The 24,036-nt window shown below is 36.2% G+C and overlaps 1 protein-coding gene across 1 annotated transcript in view; it reads left to right on the top strand.

Moving 5' to 3' along the window:
• The window catches only part of CADM2 (cell adhesion molecule 2), a 579,278-nt gene that overhangs the window by 285,306 nt on the left and 269,936 nt on the right, over positions 1-24,036 (top strand). The window contains exon 3 of the mRNA XM_054482108.2: positions 15,763-15,912. Coding sequence (XP_054338083.1) covers positions 15,763-15,912 — 150 coding nt within the window. The remainder of the gene's footprint in view (positions 1-15,762; positions 15,913-24,036) is intronic.

Below are 24,036 nucleotides of genomic sequence, written 5' to 3'. Positions count from 1 at the left end.
GTAGTAATCCCAAAAAAGGATACAAAAAGATAGTATTAATTCTCAGTTTGCTTTATCAGAAGTATAATTCCTTTAGCAGATATATCTGTAGAAATCTATACAAAGTACCAAGTTTCATTTTAATATGTTCCCACAACAGTTTCCACTAAACTCTCATAGGGTAATGTTCCCCTAGATCTAATGTGGCACTACAAAGGGCTTGTACATCAAAGCATGTAAACATGGACAAGATGGGTGAAATCAACATTAATGAAATATTTTTGCATTCAGAAATGATCAAACAGTGGAAAACACATCCTTTTAACCACTGTGTTATTTTACATTGTTTTTTAAAAAGATAGTTTGTTCGTTAGGGAATATTCCAAGTTTATTTCTATGTTACTACATATTGATCAACACTTAAATAATTAAGGTACTATCATTTGAACATAATGTTTGTGTGTTCAAAACTATGTGCCCACCATGTCTAAGGCAGTATCTTATGTCTGTCAGAGAATGAAATATTATGTATATGTATACCTCTGCTATCAAGAGCTTTATGCATGTCTCACATTCATATATCAATGGTTACTTTGGGGATAAAAATTCTGGTTTTGGAAAAGAAAATTATTTCTATGATATTAGTCAAAGGAGAAGTTGTATTTATAAAGTTTATATTTCACAGGGGAAAAACTTAAATTTTGTGTTACTGCATTTTTGTAGTCTGCTAGGAACTTATTCATTTGAAAGCATAGTATTGTTATTCAAAGAAATATATATTTGAAAAAGAAAACTGTTTTAAATATAATATTTACACCCATAGTAGGTTGATTACCAGAAATATTTTCTTTTCTCCCAAATAACTATTGCATTTTATAAGCAAGCAATAAAATAAATGACCAGCATCATTAATAACAAGGAACTTACCAAGCCAATGACATTTTAGAGTGGAAGTAAAGGACATGTTTTTCATCAAAGAGTGAGGAGGATGTGAGCATATGGATAACAATCCTGTTTTATACAAACTCAAGCCAGTAAAAGATGGGTCTCCATTTAATAGGAAGTATTTTGCAGTGTAAAATTTAAAATCACGAAATTTGTCACCTCTACAAATCAATTATCCCAGGATTTAATGGATTCTTTAATATTTTCTCAATGAGGTACTTGGTTGTAAACACAATTTTTACAATGATTCATCTTCAAAGTTAAAAATGCTTGACTTAGGGATCATGATTAAGTCATTCCTTGGTGTCCAAGGGGTATTGGTTCCAGAACCCTGACTATACCAAAATCCAGGCATACTCAAGTCCCACAGTTGGCTCAGTGGAACCTGCTTATATTAAAAGTTGGCCTTCCATATATGTGGGTTTCTCATCCTGCAAGTACCATATGTTCAGCCTGTATTTGTTTGAAATATATCCCTGTATAAATGATCCTGTGCAGTTCAAACCCATCTTGTTCAAGGGTCAGCGGTAATTAGAAAACAGTATTTTCTGATAATGTAAATGAGTCATATCACTTCTTTCAATGTCTTGCCGTTGCATGTAGAATAAATGTAAGCTCCTGATTATAACCTAACAAGTCCTGCATGATCTGGCCTTGAACTTCTTTTCTACCTCATCTTGGGCTATGCCATTGTTGTCTGTTGTGTGCCAGTCCTATTGATATTTTTCAGTTCTTTCAACAGCTGACCTATTTCCTGCCTCTAGCTCGGGACTTTTGCATTAGCTGATTTACTTTTTGGAATACTGGCCCTGGTCTCTAACATTCTTGACCTCAGGCTATTTTTAAATGGCTGGCTCTTACTCGCTGTTTAACTAAGTGTTTATTTATCTGTGCTTTTTTGTTTTTACTTTCCTTAGGCTGTTAGTTCTGGGTTGGCAAGAATCATTTCTAGCTGTTCACAGTTGTTTTCCCAACACATACTATGGGAATCCTGTTCTGGTATAAAACATACATTTGTTGAATAAACTAATGTCATTGAGGTATATTTTATCAGTAAAATCCACTAAAAATGTAAAAGCAATTTCAGAAAACATTGTTATATTTATAGTTCATATCAATAATATAAACTGAAATTATACACTATTAAGTGACATATGCATATGTTGGATATCACTTTCTCTTACACATATCTTATATCTATGCCATTTTGAAATTTCTTATTACATTCTGTAATTTAACGAGTTAGAATCCAAACAGACATCTATGTAGCTATTTTACATAAATAACTATTTAGTGCACCAATGCAATTATTTTAACTTTTTACAGAGAAGAATACAGAAAAAGAATATTAATGTAGAAGCAATTTAGATAATAATCAATATAATTTTATGCTTCCAGAGTATGCATATAACAGGTGCAATCCAAAATAAAAATAATGTCAAAATATACATACAGCAAGTCAAATCACTAGCAACAACAAGTCAGGAAACAATCGATTTGAGTTTGAATAATTTTTTTTTTCATTTTGAATTAGGAAAAACCAACATGAAAACCAGATTGAAGTCCTAGTGTCTTCTCAATTCATGACTTTCCTTATAATATTTATCTTTTTTGGATAGTCATATTTTATATATTCACATATTTGAAAAAATTGTGTGTTTGAAATAAGATTTTTAATGATACTTGCCTTACTTTCTTAGATTTTTGTCATTTCATTTGCTTCTAGAAATGTTATTAGGAATTTCAATTTTTATTGAACTTATGTAATTTAAAAAATATATTATGATTCAGTATTATTAGTGACTTTCTTTACTATATCAGCCTTGTAAGACCTGCTGGATGAAATAAATATATACATATATCATTTCCCTTTTTTGAGCCTCAGATTGAAGTTTTTCCCAGGGACTTCAATTTTAAACAGTTATGTCCCACCCAGTCAATTGCCTCCAGAAAATTGATTATTGTACGCTCAGCACTATATTCCTCACCCTGTCTCCAGAAGAGTCCTACCATCTGTGTGTTCCTTTGCAGGATATTTCCTCCAGTTTGACATCTCAATTTAGAATTTAGTAACATGATTGAGCTTCACTATGAACCAGACTGTGATTGTGGTCATAAATTTCTTTTCTCTGGAAGGCTGCCTCTCAAATGTTCATCAGTTAGCAAGTAAAGCTAGTCAGTTCTAGATCTTTCTCATTCAACCTGAAAATAATATTCTAGAAAGATAAAATAACTTTATGTATACATAATAATTACCATGTAAGCCTGTTTTAAAATCACAGAAATCATTTTAAAACCCTCTTATTCTTTTATATTGCCTTGAGAGACATACAATTTCTTTTCATTTTGAAATTCTTTCCTTTGCTTTGGATTCTTCCACATTACAATATTTGAAGATACATTTGTAGAGGAACAAAAGTAGCCTGGTGAATATAAATGTGAACAACTCATCAAGTTCACTTTTTCCCTGAAAAATCATGTGTTCATTCAATAAACTATGATTTGAATTTTTGAGAAAACACAGAACATTTTATGGAGTGAATTAAATATGGATAAATTAATAAAAACAAAATATAAAGTCTTTATTTCAAAAATCTATTTTTGTTATAAAGCCATATATTCGTATTTATTCTATTTGACTAATTGCATGGTGTGTAAACAAGTTTGTGTTCATTTTGCATTTTGGCAGGGTAATAAGCAGAAAAGCTAAGAATAGAAAGAATTGACTTTGTACAGATACAAGTCAAAAAAGTGTTGAGAACTTTAAAAATCCGATAATGTTTTAAGACATGCTAAAGCAATGCAGCCACTAGGTAAGAACACAAAGCATCCTTTAAATAAAGTTTCCTAGGATTTTCTAAGTGCTCTCTGAAGTTTGGGATTTTGTAAATTAAGAAAAACTTTAGTGATATGGCTGAGTAAAACAGAACTAATGGGAGAAATTAGAAAAATGCATTTTATGTAGAAATAATAACTGTGCTGGGTATATTATAACAAAGAAAGCTGAGATATCACAATCGTGCAAAACATTTTTGAAATGGAGGGGAAGACAATGATGTTATGTTTCACCTACATTACAAATTTCTCCACAGCTGGCTCTGATCCTGATAATCAAGAATTTATTCTAAATATAAGTCCTGTCATAGACACAGCACATGGTAGCTAGTTTTGGTATAATGTTATGTGTTATCTGGGTCACCTACTCACAAGTACTTGTAGGTAAACTAGAAACAATCCAGGGATTATCCCATAAGTTCCCTGGTCTGCTATGAGCGGCCTAGAAAACTATTATCACATTCTGGAAAAAAGAGAGGTGAAATTTCTACAGGAGAATTATAATTCTCTGGGTCAGGAGCTGTGGGAGCCACTGTAAATCTGAAAGAGCCTTTTGTCATGGATCAGAAGCCAACAAAGAACTAGGGCCAAGCTTTGGGTACACAAGAGTTTCTGCTCCCAGAGTTGGTAGCAGAATGGACTGCTCACGATGGCCATAGTGAACACCAGGATTCGGTCTACAGGATTGTAAGGGCTGAAGCTGCCAATTTGGCACTGTTACACTCTGATATCAGGAGGCGAAAGCCCTTCCAACCTTTTCTGGCCTTGCAAGACCCACTGCCCGCCAGCTTTGTTTCTTCCCTGCCTTGGTCTGGCAATTGCAATGGAATACAGATCTCCAAAGTATGTCCTGTCTCTATGGAAACTGGCAAGTGGCACCAGACTGATGGCCATGCTCCACAGTGGCTGGGCAGAGTGGTGGCACAGAAGGTGGATACCAGGTGTTGTACTCTAAAAGGCAGGCTGAATTCAAATGGATGAAGTAGAATCAAAGAAAAATAAAATATTATGTGGTTGCCTAGGACAGCAGACAACTTAAAGTCTTTCAGACAAACCTAAAAGCTGCAATAAAATGATTTTTAAAAATGACTACAGAATTCTAAGTATTTGAAAGAACAGAGGGGCATTCCAAAAGTGGAAACATTTTGCACTTAGTTATCAGTCTTAATTTTTCCTCTAATTTCCTATCTCACATGATAGAGCATTCATTGCACTTCTCTGGAGAATTATAAGCCAGCCTTAATGACATTTGTGCTTTTCAGTCCAATAGACTTTAGAATGCAATATGTGCTTCAGTCCACACAACTACTGAGCCACAACTTTCACATTAGAAGGTTATTTGTTTAGAATGCCTTCAGTAATTTAGTGGAAGTAATAGCATGCTATGTGTGCATTTAGATATATTTTTAGACTCTAATTTAGGCAACAAGAATGATCTTGAACTTTCTAAGACACAGGTTCTTTGTATAAATACCCCTTACCAGTTGATGGAACAGATGACGGAGAGAGAGGGGGAGAGAGAGAGAGAGAGAAAGAAAGAAAGAGAGAGAAAACAAAAAAAGCTGAAAATAGTTGGGAAAAACTTAAAGAATAGTAGGCTAGCGTTGTACTTCATTTAAACATGTGTTGCCTCTTTCATCATTTCTTGTTGAGTTTTTTGTTTGTTTGTTTGTTTGTTTTTTGAGATGGAGTCTCACTTTGTCGCCAAGGCTGGAGTGCAGTGGCACGAACTTGGCTCACTGCAAGCTCCACCTCCCGGGTTCACGCCATTCTCCTGCCTCAGCCTCCCGAGTAGCTGGGACTACAGGCGCCCTCCACCACACCCGGCTAATTTTTTCTAGTTTTTAGTAGATACAGGGTTTCACCATGTTAGCCAGGATGATCTCGATCTCCTGACCTCATGATACGCCCACCTCGGCCTCCCAAAGTGCTGGGATTACAGGCATGAGCCACCGCGCCGGCCAGTTGAGTGTTATGTTTAAGAACTGTTAACTTATTTTGTATCTCCTGATCCATTTAGCATTTGTGTTTTCACAACAAAGATATAAGAGGACCTTAATATAAGAACAGTATTTTTGTTAAATGAAGTTCTTGAGAGAACACAAAAATATTTTAAAAACAACCAAAACATGATGTATGCTATTTGATTCAGGTGTCTATGTCTCTGTTGAATTAATTAATTTTGTAGATTAACTTGACAGTTTTCACTAAGGACAAATATATGTCAAAATGAAGGGTCAAAATACTTGGTATTGTTTATCTCATGAGACTTTTATAGTTTATTATTGAAAAATTGTGTCTTAAATACTCTTAACGTCTTGTTTTTTGTTTGTTCCTCTTCACTGTTTTAAATCTGGTTCTTCCTTTGAAAAAGTTTTGCTCATTTTTAGGAACTAAAAAATAGTGAGAAGACTTAATTTCCTCTTAAATAGCTCACAAAATTTGATCATTAACCCTTCAAAACTAGCAACTAACTCACTTCCTCTCAAACGTGCAAAGCCTCAACCTCTGCCTGTCTGTCTAGGTATATCTTGAGTGATTATTGCTCTTAGAGAGCAAGCACTCATGTGCAGTGTGCACTGATCCACTGCTATGGCCATATTTAATCTTTAGCACAGGAAGAGAGATAGAGAAAACCATTGCCACCACTCATCATCCAATCAAGAGATAGCAAGGCTTGAATGATGTTATTTTCGAAAGCAGAGTGATGCTTTGGGATCAATGTTAAAACATGCATCATCCTAGTCTCTTTCAACAATACTTATTTCAAAGATCTCCTTTTACTACTTCGCTTATTGCTTTTATGCTCTAAGGTCACATCATAGCCTATCACAGAGGTAAGAGTGGCCATAATCTTAGAATTTTCTTCTTTATGTCCTATGTGATAGTGTGCTGGATTCTTGGTGGTTAGACAGTGAAGGCACGACGAAACATTTGAGGGAGGGACAGCTCTTAACTAACTGAGGTCAACAGGAGTCAAGACTCAGTTCTCTTGATTCTGAGCTTGTTAATTCCTAATGTATTCAAAAAAAGTTTGACCATTCTTTCTCTAAGTATATGACAGATGGCAACACTGAAGGAATAATGGCAACTACTCAGTCTGCTATTTAAAGACAGGACCAGGAGAGTTATTTTTTCAGGATATTGAATTATTGCTCTTCATTGAAATGTATTTCATGGCAATAAATTAAGAACATTGTTTCTGCATAACTCCTGAAACTAACTTAAATGGTTTTCAACCACTGGTGTTAGTTAAAGAGAACTAAACTTGGCAGCCAAAGAAAAACTAGCAATTCAAGATCACTGTTCACAGAGTAGAGGAAAAAAGGAAGCCTATTTGAAGGATTTTTATTGGAAGAATTGTGGGTGCGAATGGGGAAAAAGCTAAAAATATGCACAGAAGCACCAAAAAGAGATATCAAGGATGGGTTTCAGAGGTGTGCTGTAAATGTTTAACAACATGCTCTATGGAGAAAATCATTGAGTTCTGGTGTTTGCCAACTTCCCTAGTAAAAATACACCCTCTGTGGTCAGTTTCAAGCTGCCAACCTATGTCACTGAGCATGAATTGAGATGAGTTGCACCTACTTGATGCTCTGGAGCTGGTGTGAGCCAGCTCTAGAATATTAAGCTTTGACTTGGATTTCTAATGTTCATTCACTTATTAAAAATAGGTGTAAAAAGTCTAAATGCATCTTTGACATGTTTGACTATAAACTATGTTTTGCTTTTATCACAGTTGTTTAGTCAGAATTGAATTTACCTTATTTTCCTAGCCGCTGAAAAGCCTCTATTAAAATGGATGTTGATGCAAGATAAATTGGACAAGGAAGAGAAGGTAAAATACTTTCAGAATCACAGAAGTGCATCTACCTAAAAAGGCTTAGGTAGGGCTTATACTTCATATTCAAAAAATGTTAATTATATGCCTATTTTTCCCTTTAAGGTGCATAAATATGGCACAGTCCTATCATTTCAGGTCTTATTTTAGGGTTTTAATAGTCAGATATATCTGTTCTGGATCACCATCTGTTTTATCTTCATACATATAATCCTTATGTATTTTACTTATAATTTTAAAAAGTCTTAAGATGTGATACTAATATATCTTTAAGGTTTTTATGATTTAAATTTTCCACATATTTTCTCAGTGAAGAATTAGTCTTTCTTTTTGGCCTTCCATCTTGACAATGAACAAATGCATGAGACTTAAGTTACCTTGGTCAGTCTACTGTCAAAATGGCCCCTGCAAATGCCAGCCATTGTTTTAAGATGGTGCATTTACTTTAGATGATGAACACCTTTTGAGAGCTTCTATCTACTAAACAATACGGTAAACAGTGTAGCTGATTAAAAGATAAGTAAGATGTCCCTGTTACTATAACCTTAATGAGATTAGAATCAAGTAAGGGAGAGAGATATTTACACGAATGATAAGAGGAAGTAAACACTAGAAGGAGAGGAAGAAAATAATAAATGTAACTCGCTTGGAAAAGTAGCCAGCTTCTAAGATTCCCAACTGAAAGTTTTGTTTCTTTTAAATCCTGTCATATGCTTGTTTGATAAGAATGACTCCTCTGAAATCTAGGATGGTGGTGGGCTTAGCCAGACCCAGTATTATTTTAAAATAAGGTCTCGATGATATGACCAATGTATACTAAAAATCCTTGTAGATGGTAAACAAGATCCATACTGTACCATCTGGGCTGTCTTCTTCCTGGTCATTACACTCTCTCCTAAAGTATCTAATTACTTTGCAGACTCCTTAGTAAGCTTCTCTTTCTTTACCCATCCTTCAAATGTTGATTCATACAAAGCAAGGCACATAGTAGGTTCTCTATATAGTAGGTCATGTATGTAATTATTGAATTAAGGCCAAGATTTTTAAATTTTAAAAAATGTATTTTAATTGACAAATAATAATTTTGCATGTTTTTGGAGTACAATGTGATTTTTTGATCTATGCAAACATTACAAAAATATTCCATCAAGCTAATTAGCATATTCATCACCTCACCAACTTAACCATTACTTTTGTGGTAAGAACATTAAAAATCTATTATTTTGGCAATTCTGAAATACACAATATATTATTATTAATTATGGTTACCTGGTAGCATACTAATTTTGTTAATTTGAAAAATTGGTAACTTCTTTGGAAAGACTCTAAGATTGAACGGAGACCTTGAACCATGAAGAGTTAAAAGATAAAAGTAGCAGCTAACTCATGCTCTCTTCAGGTTAAAATCAGAAGTAAAAGGCAATTCATAGCTTTGAGACTTTTGACTATCTACAACAAAGCTTTTGAATTGATTTTGGAAACCACATATCCCAAGGGCATTTAGGATTAGGAGATTCTCTACAGAAGCTTGCTCTGTATTGGGAAAAACTAAGTTATTTGACTGCAGGGATTTTAGGCTGCGGGTCCTGGGGAACTGAAGTCATACTTCAAAGTCAGAATACACGTGGGGAGTAGATGGAGGGAAGCTATTCTAATCTCCAAACTGGAAGAACAAGGTATAGGTAAACTAGTGTATATTAAATATCTGGCATGTAGAGGACTCTAACAAACATTAGTTTCTTTCTTCTATGGGCCAGTAAGAAAAAATAAATCATAAAAGTAAGGTATCAATAAGAAGATATTTAGGAACAGTTAGTTATCAAAAATACATTATCAAGAGGTAAGATATTTAAGAACAGTTAGTATTGACATCTTAAATTTCCAGTTTAAAGTTTCAAATGATGACTCATTTGTTTTCATTGTTGTCTAATTTACATTTAAACAAACAGGGATAAAGCCTTTGTGAATAGATAAGAATAAAAATGTTGAACTTTCAGAACAAACTCCAAATGGTTCATTGACTTTGTTTCACCATGGAAAAATCACTTCACCTCCCAGTGTCAGTTTGCCCATCTGTGAAATGAGAAGGATGATATTTTCTTATGGGAATGTTTTGAAAATTGTTTTGTAAATGTAGTGGATGAGATTTTCGCAAGCATCACTGCTCTTTTTCCACTTCTTTAAAGAAGCAAACAGTCTTATTTATGTACTGGTTGATCTTCAAAATGTCATCTGGGCTGAACTATGTATATTTTTATTAGCAGTTGCGTGCTTTTTATTGCTTAAAGAATAACTCCCTGATTGCTCAATTTATGCATCATATCAATATCAGGGACCCAAGAAAAGTGTTTTGAAACCATTTGGAGCTTCATATTTGTGAGCTCCTAATCTCTGGTAATTATTTCTTCTTTCTGTTTTACTTCATGTTTTCTCTGATGTGATTTTTTGCCTCACCTCACTTCACAAGATTGATAGTTCTCCATGTCACCTTGCTAGAGGTCACCTCTGAGCTGAAGGCAAAACACATCCCACTCTGGCTTCTGTTGACTTTCAAGTCAACTATCAAGGAATTTATTCCAGACATTTTCTAACCTCAATTCAAAAACTCCACCCTAAAAATTACAGGGCGATGGCAACTCTGAGAGGTTGGCATTGAGGAGACAAAGCTTCTGATATCAGATTTTTTACTTGATAGGCTTAATTTTGTAAGGTGGTCACGAACCTCTATGCTTGTGTCATTTAGGTCTGGAAAGAAATTTTTCCCTTCAGAATCTTCATGTTCTCTTATGGTGCCAATCAACAGGATTCTGGGTAATAAGATTCTTTTTTTTTTTTTTTTTTTTTTTTTTTTTTTTTTTTTTCCGTGGGGGAACAGCACTTATCAAGCATTTTATTTATTGAACCACAAATGGCCTGTATTTGCACAATAAGAAAATTACCTGTCTGGCCAGTTGTGGTGGCTCATGCCTGTAATCCCAGCACTTTAAGAGGCTGAGATGGGCGTATCACGAGGTCAAGAGATAAGACCATCCTGGCCAACATGGTGAAACCCCGTCTCTACTAAAAATGCAAAAATTAACTGGGTGTGGTGGCACGCACCTGTAGTTCCAGCTACTCGGGAGGCTGAGGCAAGAGAATCACTTGAACCCGGGAGGCAGAGGTTGCAGTGAGCCGAGATTATGCCACTGCACTCCAGCCTGGCAAGAGAGCAAGAATCCGTTTAAAAAAAAAAAAGAAAAAGAAAAAGAAAAGAAAATTACCTGTCCAAAGCAGAAGTGCCCAGTTTTAGGAAAATCTTTTTGTTACATAGCATTAAACATTCTCTTCTATAAAGTTAGGTGGAAACTTGTTATTTTTTGGATAGAAACCATCTGAGTTTTAGAACTTTATAATTTTTTTTTAACTTCAATTCTGGGATACACGTGCAGAACGTGCAAGTTTGTTACATAGATATACATGTGCCATGGTGGTTTGCTGCACCTATCAACCCATCATCTACATTAAGTATTTCTCCAAATGCTATCCCTCCCCTTACCCCCCTACCCCAACAAGCCCTGGTGTGTGATGTTCCTCTCCTTGTATCCATACATATGTTCCATTGTTCAGCTCCCACTTATGAGTGAGAACATGTGGTGTTTGGTTTTGTGTTTCTCTGTTAGTTTGCTGAGAATGACGGTTTCCAGATTCATCCATATCCCTGCAAAGGACATGAACTCATCCTTTTTTATGGCTGCATAGTATTCCATGGTGTATATGTGCCACATTTTCTTTATCCAGTCTAACATTGATGGGCATTTGGGTTGGTTCCAAGTCTTTGCTATTGTGAATACAGCTGCAGTAAACATGCATGTGCATGTGTCTTTATAGCAGAATGATTTATAGTCCTTTGGGTATATACCCAGTAATGGGATTGCTGGGTCAAATGGTATTTCTAGTTCTAGATCCTTGAGGAATTACCACACTGCCTTCCTCAATGGTTGAGCTAATTTCTACTCCAACCAACAGTGTAAAAGCGTGCCTGTATCTCCACATCCTTTCCAGCATCTGTTGTTTCCTGACTTTTTAATGATTGCCATTCTAACAGACGTGAGATAGTATCTCATTGTGGTTTTGATTTGCATTTCTCTAATGACCAGTGATGATGAACTTTTTTCTTCATATGTTTATTGGATGCATAAATGTCTTCTTTTGAGAAGTGTCTGTTCATATCCTTTGCCCACTTTTTGATGGGTTTTTTTTTTTCGTAAATTTCTTTAAGTTCCTTGTAGATTCAGGATATTAGACCTTTGTCAGATGGATAGATTGCAAAAATTTTCTCCCACTCCATAGGTTGCCTATTCACTCTGATGATAGTTTCTTTCTCTGTGTAGAAGTTCTTTAGTTTAAGTAGATCCCATTTGTTAATTTTGGCTTTTGTTGCAATTGCTTTGTTGTGTTAGTCATGAAGTCTTTGCCCATGCCTATGTCCTGAATGATATTGTCTAGGTTTTCATCTAGGGTGTTTACGGTTTCAGGTCTTAATGTTTAAATCTTTAATCCATCTTGAGTTAATTTTTGTATAAGGTGTAAGAAAGGGGTCCAGTTTCAGTTTTCTGCATATGGCTAGCCAGTTTTCCCAACACCATTTATTAAATAGGGAATCCTTTCCCCATTGCTTGTTTTTGTCACGTTTGTCAAAGATCAGATGGTTGTAGATGTGTGGCATTATTTCTGAGGCCTCTGTTCTTTTCCATTGCTCTATATTTCTGTTTTGGTGCCAGTACCATGCTGTTTTGGTTACTGTAGCCTTGTAGTATAGTTTTAAGTCAGTTAGCGTGATGCCTCCAGCTTTGTTCTTTTTGCTTAGGATTGTCTTGGCTATATGGGCTCTTTTTTGGTTCCATATGAAATTTAAAGTAGTTTTTTTTTCTAATTCTGTGAAGAAAGTCAATGGTAGCTTGATGGGGATAGCATTGAATCTATAAATTACTTTGGGCAGTATGGCCATTTTCACAATATTGATTCTTCCTATCCATGAGCATGGAATGTTTTTCCATTTGTTTGTGTCCCCTCTTATTTCTTTGAGCAGTGGTTTGTAGTTCTCTTTGAAGAGGTCCTTCACATCCCTTGTAAGTTGTATTTCTAGGTGTTTTATTCTCTTTGTAGCAATTGTGAATGGGAGTTTGCTCATTATTTGGCTCTCTGTTTGTCTATTATTGTGTGTAGGAATGCCTGTGATTTTTGCACATTGATTTTGTATCCTGAGACTTTGTTGAAGTTGCTTATCAGCTTAAGGAGTTTTTGGGCTTAGACAATGGGGTGTTCTAAATATACAATCATGTCATCTGCAAACAGAGATAATTTGACTTTTTCTTTTCCTATTTGAATACCCTTTATTTCTTTCTCTTGCCTGATTGTTCTGGCTAGAACTTCCAATACTATGTTGAATAGGAGTGGTGAAAGAGGCCATCCTTGTCTTGTGCCAGTTTTGAAAGGGAATGCTTCCAGCTTTTGCCCATTCATTATGATATTGGCTGTGGGTTTGCCATAAGAAGCTCTTATTATTTTGAAATACGTTCCATCAATACCTAGTTTATTGAGTGTTTTTAGCATGAAGGGTGTTGAATTTCGTTGAAGGCCTTTTCTGCATCTGTTGAGATAATCATGTGGTTTTTGTCATTGGTTCTGTTTATGTGATGGATTATATTTATTGATTTGAGTATGTTGAACCAGCCTTGCGTCCCAAGGATGAAATGACTTGATCGTGGTGGATAAGCTTTTTAATGTGCTGCTGGATTTTGCTGGTGGTCCACTCCAGACCCTGTTTTCCTGGGTATTACCAGCGGAGGCTGCAGAACAGCAAAGATTGCTGCCTGCTCCTTCCTCTGGAAGCTTCATCCCAGAGGGGTACCTGCCAGATGCCAGCTGGAGCTCTCCTGTATGAGGTGTCTGTCAACCACTGCTGGGAGGTGTCTCCACCTCAGGAGGCATGGGTATCAGGGACCCACTTGAGGAGGCAATCTGTCCCTTAGCAGAGTTCGAGCACTGTGCTGGGAGACCCGCTGCTCTCTTCAGAGCTAGCAGGCAGGAACATTTAAGTCTGTTGAAGCTGCACCCACAGCCGTCCCTTTCCCCAAGCGCTCTGTCCCAGGAAGATGGAAGTTTTATCTATAAGCCCCTGACTACGGCTGCTGCCTTTCTTTTAGGGATGTCCTGCTCAGAGAGGAGGAATCTAGAGAGGCAGTCTGGAAACAGAGGATTTTTGTCACTGCAGTGGGCTCCACCTGGTCTGAACTTCCTGGAGGCTTTGTTTATATTATGAGGGGAAAACTGCCTACTCAAGCCTCAGTAATGGCAGACACCCCTCTCTCTACGAAGCTTGAGTATCCCAGGTTGACTTCAGACTGCTCTGCTGGCAATGAGAATTTCTAGCCAGTGGATTTTAGCTTGCTGGGCTCCCTGGGGGTGGGATCCACTGAGCAAGACCACTTGGCTCCCTGGCTTCAGCCCCCTTTCCATTGGAGTGAACAGTTCTGTCTTGCTGGAGTTCCAGGCACCACTGGGACACCCAAACAAACAAACAAACAAACAAAAAACAACTCCTGCAGCTAGCTCAGTGTCTGCCCAAATGGCCGCCCAGTTTTGTGCTTGAGACTTCGGGCCCTTGTGGTATAGGCACCTGAGGGAATCTCCTGGTCTGTGGGTTGCAAAGACCATGGGAAAAGCATAGTATCTGGGCCAGATAGCACCATCCCTCACAGCACAGGACCTCGCAGCTTCTCTTGTCTAGGGGAGGGAGTTCCCTGACCCATTGCACTTCCTGGGTGAGGTGACACCCCACCCTACTTCTGCTTGCCCTCCATGGGCTGCACCCACTGTCTAACCAGTCCCAATGAGATGAACTGGGTACCTCGGTTGGAAATGCAGAAATCACCCACCTTCTGCCTTGGTCTCACTGGGAGATGCAGACCGGAGCTGTTCCTATTTGGCCATCTGGCCCGGGAATCCCCGGTAATAAGATTCTTATGCCAATAGTTCCAGCATAACCTCAAGTGGTGCTTGTAGTAATTATCGAATCATTACAAAACTAAAGAAGAAAAAGGAAATATATTTCATGGATGTGATTAAGTCATTATAGTGTTCTTGCATATGTAAATTATCCTTGACTTAATGAACTACCTTGCTTACATAATAATATTTTAACCTGGTTCTAGAAAGTCATTCTTACCCATGTCAATCATGGTTATCAGACTTAGCAGAGTTTATCTTCAGATCATCTTGCTGAAGAGAAATTTATGTATTATGTATCCGTGTGCATAAATTTTGTTTAAACTATTAGAAGTGCACTTATTAAGTAAATTTATTACATGAATTACTTTAACAAATTAGTAAAATGCTTAGGAAGAGCAAAACCTTGATTACATACTGATGATATCCAAATTAACAAGGGTCATTTAAAAATACGTATTTTTCTGATTATAAAAGAACTATGTATTACATGGAGAAAATCGAGAAACTACAGAAAGGAACAAAGGAGAGTATTAACCTGTATCACCTAGGATTAATAATTTAAAATTTGAATGGATATTCTACACTTTTTAAAGAGTACTCCCACTGTTTTACACAATGCATTTTGTATTTCTAAAAAGAGCTAAATCTACAAGAAAACCTAGTTAAGTGAGATTCTTTTTTTATTTCCTTTATCAGAAATTGAATCTAAAGTTTGAGTATCCATATTTCAAAAACTTTATTCAGGATTATAAAAGCTACCAGGGAAATATTTTATGTTTCCTCTACAGTTTTAGAGAGTTCAACTCATCCAAAATTATTTCAGTGCTTTATCTTCAACAATGACCAAGTTTAGTACCATATTAGCTAATGCAAAGCCTAGGGAAAGTAATAATTATAATATTACCATTTGAATATAAATCTTTATGTATGCCTAGGACAAAAAAAGTTTCCTAGAACATGTAGGGAGTACAAAGGAGTCTTAATTATATGTCACTGCTGTTGTTCTCTGAGGATTTTCAATTATTTTTCTGTCTTTTGTAATATATAGTTTTGTTGTTGTTTGGTTGTTTTAAATTTTATTTTGCATGAGAAGTTAAGGCCAGTGGAGATCTTGGGCAGTTAATCATTTTATGACTTTCGTTTAATCAACATTTTCTTTAATCCCCTTTTAGGCAGCCAAGGGCAGTTTCCACTAACACAGAATGTAACCGTTATTGAAGGCGGAACTGCAATTTTGACCTGCAGGGTTGATCAAAATGATAACACCTCCCTCCAGTGGTCAAATCCAGCTCAACAGACTCTGTACTTTGACGACAAGAAAGGTGAATACATTTTCTTTCTAATGTTTTAATCGTATTCTAAATATCCTAATTACAATAAATTTATTTTTCTGAGATGATTCAAATTATTCCTTTTGATTACCAAACTGCTGCTGCTTGTATTTAAACTTGTTAAATATTAAATACTTTAGTTTGCAAGTCATAAACACCAAAGATAACCTATGTCAACTTTTTAATAAAATAAACACTCATAATTCTCTTTCAAAAATAGTTTTATGCCTTCTCTTAACAACCATTTCCTGTCTAGGTACCATATTTTCTCACTCTTGTAGCTATGTTGTGTATAGTTTGAGTTTTTTTCTTTCTCCTGATAATATAATATTATTTTTATGAAAATTAGGTTTATATATTTGGAAGATGCAATATGATTTTGGAAAGTTTAATGATTTTATTTTCATGAATTTGCTCTGAAAGTAAGAATTGTAAAAATGATTCACATAATGTTGAAGTATTTCATGTTTCCAAAATAAACTGAAATTAAGAAAGAAGCTGTATTTTTTAAAGTTGAATTGGACTTCATTAACTAATTTCAGCTTCTTACTGGATAATAGATTTTGATTAATCATTCCAGAGAAAAAAGGAAATTCATGTTATATAATTCAAGCAAACAACTAAAAATGCACACAAATGTCTAAGCCGTCATCCATTATTAAATGAAAAAGTGAATCCATAACTGTAATGAAAATATGAGACTGTTGCTTAAGATACATGTAGATTATATAGGATATAAATAACTATTTATATATTAGGTATTCTTATTCTTAAAATTAGCTATTAGTCTTAATATATTTTTTAATGAATCTGCATAGGTAATAGTAAGATAACTTCAAATCAGTTCCATTTAAACAATTAAAATATCACATACAGTCTAATAAATGTGCTCAAGTCCATCTTTAATATGTATTCATTGTATTTTGTTCATTGTTACAATTTTTCTTCTTTGATGTCCTCTAGATTTAAAATGAAATCTTTAGTTTGTTTTAAATATTAAATATATAATGGACTGATGAAATATCTAATTCATTTATTTGATAAAAATTTATTGAGAGTCCCTTTGTACCAGGCATTAAAATTAGGGAGCAGAAAGTTCATAGTATCTGCCTTTTTAGGGAATACAGTGTAGTGGAGGAGACAGACAATAAAGAAACATGCAAATGAAATACATTATATAGTACATTACATATAAGTGCTATGCAGAAAAGTGAACCAGGGATAAAGGAAGTGTTAGGGTCCTCCAGGGAGACAAAACGAATAAATAGATAGATAGATAGATAGATAGATAGATCAATTGACCGATATTTATTTTAATAAATTGGCTCAAACAATTCTGGGGTCTGGCAAGTTTGAAAAATGCAGGGAAGGCTGGTAGGCTGGAGACCCAAAGAGATTCTGCTGCAGCTCATGTCCAGAGGCAGTGTCAGGGAGAATTTCTTCTTCCTTAGGGGACTTAGAGGACTTCAGACTTTCTCATAAGGCCTTCCACTGATTGAGTGTGTCCTATCCACATTATAGAGAATAATCTTCTTTACTCAAAGTCTACTAATTTAAATGTTAAACTCATCTAAAAAAATACCTTCACAGAAACATCTAGATGATTGTTTAACCGAACATCTGGGAACAGTGGCCCAGTCATATTGACATTTAATATAAAATTATTGACATATTGACAGTTAATATAAAATTTACTGTCACGGAGGGATAATACCTAATACTCAAGTAGAACTTTATTATTTAGAAAGAGATTTAATTTACAGTTTTAGTTTTCTTTCCAACAAATGAAGTTCTATTAGTTAAAAAAATTAAATGCATACACAAGTCACTCACAGAGATTAAACAATCTCTTTTTGCTTTTCGTATATATTGATTACAAATATTAGTAAATAAATATTTAAAGTGTATGCTCAAATATAAGGTGGTGCCAATTTTCAGGACATATCTCATTTGCTTAAAACTATGATGCAAAAGAAAATGTTCTAGAAAAAAACAGACTTTTAGAAATGTTCATTAAACAACTAAATATATTATTATACTGTTTAATTTGTCAACTTGATTATACATAGACATTTAAAGTCATATGGAAAAATATTAATTTATAAATATTACTTTTTTCCATCCCTGTGTTTAATGAAGCAATCTTGCTTATTAGCAGTTTTTGAAAGCATAGCACACTATCAACAACAAATTTGTCCCAAGCAGCAACTATAAACTTTTATAACACTAGAACATTTTTTGTTGTTGCTCATTCATCCCACAGGTGTATAATGACAATCCCCACTTCATAACAACTCTTGTACTGCTTTTTAAGGAGGTTTTTGAGAGTCATGTTTACAGTGACATCTCCAATTGTGAGATCAAATCCTCAGGCACAAAGACAAAATCTATATGAAATGCCCTTGCCTCCGCTTTTAGTGATTCTATAAGTTATCCTCTAAAAAGCATCTAAAACTAGAAAACTAGAATCGATTTGGGATATTTCAAGCTAATATATCTTTCCTGGAGAAAACAGAGAGCAACTTGCCGTAAAAGATTTGCAAAGATTTGAATATAAGGCAACCTCCTCTTTTCTGAGGGATAATTATGAGGAGAAAAAAAGTCATGCCATATTTGGGAAATATGGTAATATATTCCTGCATCTTTACACTGCCTTGAAATAATAAATACACCATTTCTATGAATTGTTGAAGTATGCACTTTTTTGTTTTGTTTTGTTTTGGGACAGGGTCTCATTTTGTTGCTCAGGGAGTTCAGTGGCACGATCTTGGCTCACTGCATCCTCCGCTTCCTCGGCTCAAGCAATTCTCCTGCCTCAGCCTCCCGATTAGCTGGGAGTACAGGCATGTGCCACCATGCCCAGCTAAATTTTTTTTTGTATTTTTTGTGTAGACTGGGTTTCACCATGTTATCCAGGCTAGGCTGCGACTCCTGAGCTCAAACGATCCTCCTGCCTTGGCCTCTCAAAGTTCTGGGATTACGGGCATGAGCCCCTGTGACCGGCCGGCACAGACTTTACTTAATTTTCCTTTCCCAGATGCTGTAATAGCTTAGTTAGGTTGGAAAAGAAGCCTATGTATGCGTTTGTGTTTTTAGTATGATAGGTTTCTGTTTTTGAAACTATGCTTTCTCTAAATCTATTGTGGTTCTAAATGTCAGTTGCAGTAAAACAACAGAGAGCAATGAAGGAAGAAATCCTTTGGCGATCTAACATATCTATTCCCTCATATGTCAGTGGTTCAATTTCCTTCTTCTTCTTCTTTTTTTTTCTTTTTTCGTCCTCACCATCTGTTCCCAAGAGTGGTTCAATTTCTATGTGATACCTTAGTTGAAGGGATTCTTGGACAGTAATACCTATCAAATGCAAGAGTTTGAAATTAAAAGCATTTTAAAAGATTCCATATTACAATTTTCCACACATCATCTTTTAATCTGCATTTACCTGTCTAACTCTCACCAATTTTAAGGCTTATCTTGAGCAAGCAAGCATTCCCAGTTGTACCAGAGCCTAAGTGAAGAAGGTGAGCAAGAGTTAGACTAGAGTAACGCATACTTGTTGTACTAGTGAAGACTGCCCATGAGAGCAAGAGAGAAAAGGGAAAGAATGGGTTGTCTGTGTCATTGATTATACCATCTCCTGCAGGTGGCAGCCACTGTTAAAGCTTCATCTATGGCCTCACTCTTTTTTCTGTCTCAGATTATGTTGCCAGTGGATCTTAGCCCTAGCTACACAGTAAAATCACTTAGGGGATTTTCAAACACAGTCTTCCAGCGGTATGCGGTATCAGAATATTTTAATTATATCTCAAATGATTATAAAATGCGGCTGTGATTGAGACACTTGGGTTTAGGCAAGTCAACTCTCTGAAGAGTTCTGCACCCCTGAGCTTGGATTTCTGTATTGATAGATGTTACTGAGCATGGAAGGAAGAAAGGAAGGGAGGGAGGGAGGGAGGGAGGGAGGAAAGAAGGAAGGAAGGAAGGATTGATTTCTGTATTGATAAATGTTACTGAGCATGGAAGGAAGAAAAGAAGGGAGGGAGGAAGGAAGGAAGGAAGGAAGGAAGGAAAGAAGGAAGGAAGGATTTCTGTATTGATAAATGTTACTGAGCATGGAAGGAAGAAAAGAATGGAAGGGAGGGAGGGAGGGAGGAAGGACAAACTGCTCAGAAAAATACCAAGTGTTGATCACTGCCTCACAACCATTGCTACTGCCACTATGGGCTCCAAGACGCATCCCGTAGCATTTCTTGCTACCGGGAAGTATAAGTTTCCAAGGGTCCTGGCTATGAACGAGAAACTCAGGCTGGCAGCCCGCATGTCATGTTAGAGTTGGAAAAGCCTTGTTTACATGAATTTATTAACTGAATAAAAACATGCTGTTAGTGGTGAGTTGAATCAAGTAAAGGAGAATTAGGCTGAACCCCCTTTCCTAGGGGTCTCTGTCAGAGACTTTAAATGTGAATATTCATGTCATCCTAGCTACTCGGGAGGCTGAGGCACCAGCACTGCTTGAACCCAGAAGGCGGAGGTTGCAGTGAGCCGAGATTGCGCTACTGCACTCCAGCCTGGGTGATAGAGTGAGGCTCTATCTCAAAAAAAAAAAAAAAAAAAAGAGTGAATATTCAGGAATCTCTTTCCCGGGGAGATAGGAGTCTAGTGGGGGAATTGGCTAAGGTGAAACTAACACTGTCATATTTCTCACTGAGGTAAAATAAAGATGAAGGCAGCAAATTCAAGCTTTTACAACTTTTTTGTCATCTTTAATGTGATCAGTAGCTTGTGTCCATTGATAAATGGAAAAAATAAGACCAAACAATCAAGGATATTTCTCCACAGACGTTCAGCTAATGTCTGGTAGTGAAGAACTTTGAATCCAGGTGTAGCTTTTGCCTTGATTTTAACTGAAATATTCCTGAGAGCAATGGCATCTGGACGCCATGTCATTTTAAATGTAACCTGGGCAGCCTCTGCCATTGATCTTGGCAGCTTACTTTTGTTAAAGAGCAACATGTCATTTCAAACTATTGAAGATATACATAGATTAAGACAGAAGGGCCAGGCATGGTAGCTCACACCTGTAATCCCAGCACTTTGGGAGGCTGCGGCAGGCGGATCACCTGAAGTCAGGAGTTTGAGACCAGCCTGGCCAACGTGATGAAACCCCATCTCTACTAAAAATACAAAAATATCCGGGCATGGTGGCGGATGCCAATAACCCCAGCTACTTGGGAGGCTGAGGCAGGAGAATCACTTGAACCATGGAGGCAGAGGTTGCAGTGAACTGAGATTGCACCATTGCAATCCAGCCTAGGCATGAAGAATGAAACTCTTGTCTCAAAAAAAAAAAAAAAAAAAAAAAAGAGACAGAAGGATACATTATAGTCAGCATTGTCCGAGAGAACATTCCATGATAATGGGAATATTCCATATCTGGGCTGAGCTGAACAATTCAGTTGTCACGTGTAGATATTTAAATTTAAATTAATAAAAATAGAGTAAAATTTAAAAATTTGGTTTCTGCCACACTAGCCATATTTCAAGTACTCAATATCCTCCCGTGCCCAGCACTTACTGTTTTGGAAAGCACAATTCTAGATGCTGATTCACTCATCAGATGTCATAATAGACCTTGTCCAGTTCCAGCCTCTGCTAGTAGAATGTGTGATTTCTAACTGAGAAAGCCCTTAGGCTATCATAAAAACATGCATCAAATATTCAATAAATGAATTTTTTTTTTTTTACCATTTAAATTGTATAGCTTTCAGGGGGACATTGTAGCACAGGAGACAGAGAGTCAGATCTGAATTTAAATTCTGCCTTTGACATCAACCAGCAGGGTAATAAAAGGTGTTCATTGACACCCCATTACTGGTGGTTGGACCAGAATTGTATTTTAACGAGTTCCCTGTCTGCCTTGTGTGCACCCAAAAATCAGACATCATTAGCCTACAAAGTCGAAATTCAATTACAATTCCACTTCATTTCTGTACAGCCTAAGTATGAAGTCTTTTTCTATAATACTTAAGAATCTGCAAAAACTAAATAGAAAATAAGAATCAAGAGGAAAATTTATAGATCCTTATGGGTCAGAGAGACCTAGAATAGATGTAGCTAAGGCAACATTCACTTGTTATAATCCTCTTTCTTTTTACACAAATCTTAGCACCTCTGTTATAAATAGTTGATAAGCATTTGGAATAGAGTGGGTATGGGGAGACAGAGTGAGTGGCGAGTAGAGGTCATTGAAACACCACATAAATGCTGTGTGGTATTTGGCAATGGAAAAAAAAATCAATTAGATCATAGTGTCTGTTTCTCTGCAGGTGCAGAAAAAAAAACAATTGAAGTAGCACAATCTGATCACTTAATGCTCAGGAAAGAACACTTCAATTCCTTCCTATTATTGACAAAAATACTTTGAACAAGCATCTCCAGGAGCCCATAACACACACATTCAACAGATACATCTCTGTGAGCTTGTATGTGTTTTTATATAAAAATGTAAAATACATGACTTTTTTGTGATTTTCTTCTCAATATTTCTACTTTAAAATTTTTTTAATAGTCCTTAAAAATTTCCTAAAGAAATCAAAATAAAAATTCATTAAAGACATAGCTTAAAATCATTGGTGTTAATTAGCCAATTATTCAAATAATTTTACACTAATACTGGGAACAATGGAAGAGGAAAAACATGAGTAAAGTGTCCTAAAACTAAGACTGATAAAGAGAAGAAAAATGAGATGAACCGGAATTGGAGGTACAGGTTCTCCTGGCTCTATGCCAATCCATGCCCCCTGACTGTATATCTCCACAACTGCTATCAATCAACTTGACAGCTTTATTAAAGATTAACTGAGTAAAACAGGTATTGCATTTGGCTACTATTACCCTTCTTTTGTTTTCTTTTAAAAAATGCAGCTATTATATATCTGTACAATAAAAATGTGAAATTAATAATGATAGCTTATAGTTATACAGTAAAGTTATTAGATAACTTTCAGGATGTTTACCTTTTCTCTTTGAGTACTCAACAATACTGTACAGTAGGCATTCCTACTTTATATGTAAAGATACTGAGGTTTACATATTTAAATAACTTGAGTAGTAAATGACAAAACAATGAAGAGACTTGAGTTTTCTGGCCAGGTGAGGTGGCTCACACCTATAATCCCAGCACTTTGGGAGGCTGAGGCGGGTGGACCACTTGAGGTCAGGAGTTTGAGACAAGCCTGGCCAACATGGTGAAACCCCATCTCCACTAAAAATACAAAAATTAGCCAGATGTGTTGGCATGCACCTGTAATCCCAGCTACTTGGGAGTCTGAAGCAAGAGAATTGCTTGAACCCAGCAGGCACAGGTTGCAGTGAACCGATATAGCCTGGGCAACACAGCAAGACCCTGTCTCAAAAAAAAGAGAAACTTGAGTTTTCTTACAAGTCTAATTCACTTCGTGCTTCATTATGCTGAAAAAGACTTAATTTTCTCCCTTCCTTCCCTCCCTCCCTCCCTCCCTCCCCCCTCCCCCCTCCCTCCCTCCCTCCTTCTCTCTCTCTCTTTCTTTCTTTCTTTCTTTCTTTCTTTCTTTCTGTGGGAATTGTAGTTTCTGGTTCGATATTTCGAAGTCACTCTTTCTGATTGATCTCTTCAAAACATCTTATCTCATATTTAAACCCTACCACGCCACAATATTCTCATATGTATTAGTAAATTTCCTAGCAAGTGCATGCATATTGAATCATGTGCCCCTTAGGAATTACATGGTACATTGGAGTTAAGGAAGAATAAACGGGCCAATAATAGAGATACAGGCATAATTAAGGAAACTAGCCAAAATGATGCAGCACCCAGAAAGCAGCGGCAGTAGGAGAACATCCTACTTTGGTGTCTGTAAGAGAAGTAAAATTAACTAAAGTTACAGTTATGGGAGAAGGCTTCTGGTTAAGAGCTATGACTGGCTGAGAAGGGATAGATGTGTGAAAATATGTAAACTGACATCTCTTTTTTCCCAACCTCTGTTCTCTTGTCAATTCCTTCTGTGGGCTGATTCCAGATGAAAACCGTAGGTCAAGGGATCCTGAGTAGTTTAGTCTTCTAAGGTAAAGAACATG

This window comes from Pongo pygmaeus, chromosome 2 (assembly GCF_028885625.2).
Source record: "Pongo pygmaeus isolate AG05252 chromosome 2, NHGRI_mPonPyg2-v2.0_pri, whole genome shotgun sequence".
Lineage (NCBI taxonomy): Eukaryota > Metazoa > Chordata > Mammalia > Primates > Hominidae > Pongo > Pongo pygmaeus.
This window is presented reverse-complemented; position numbering and strand designations above follow the sequence as displayed.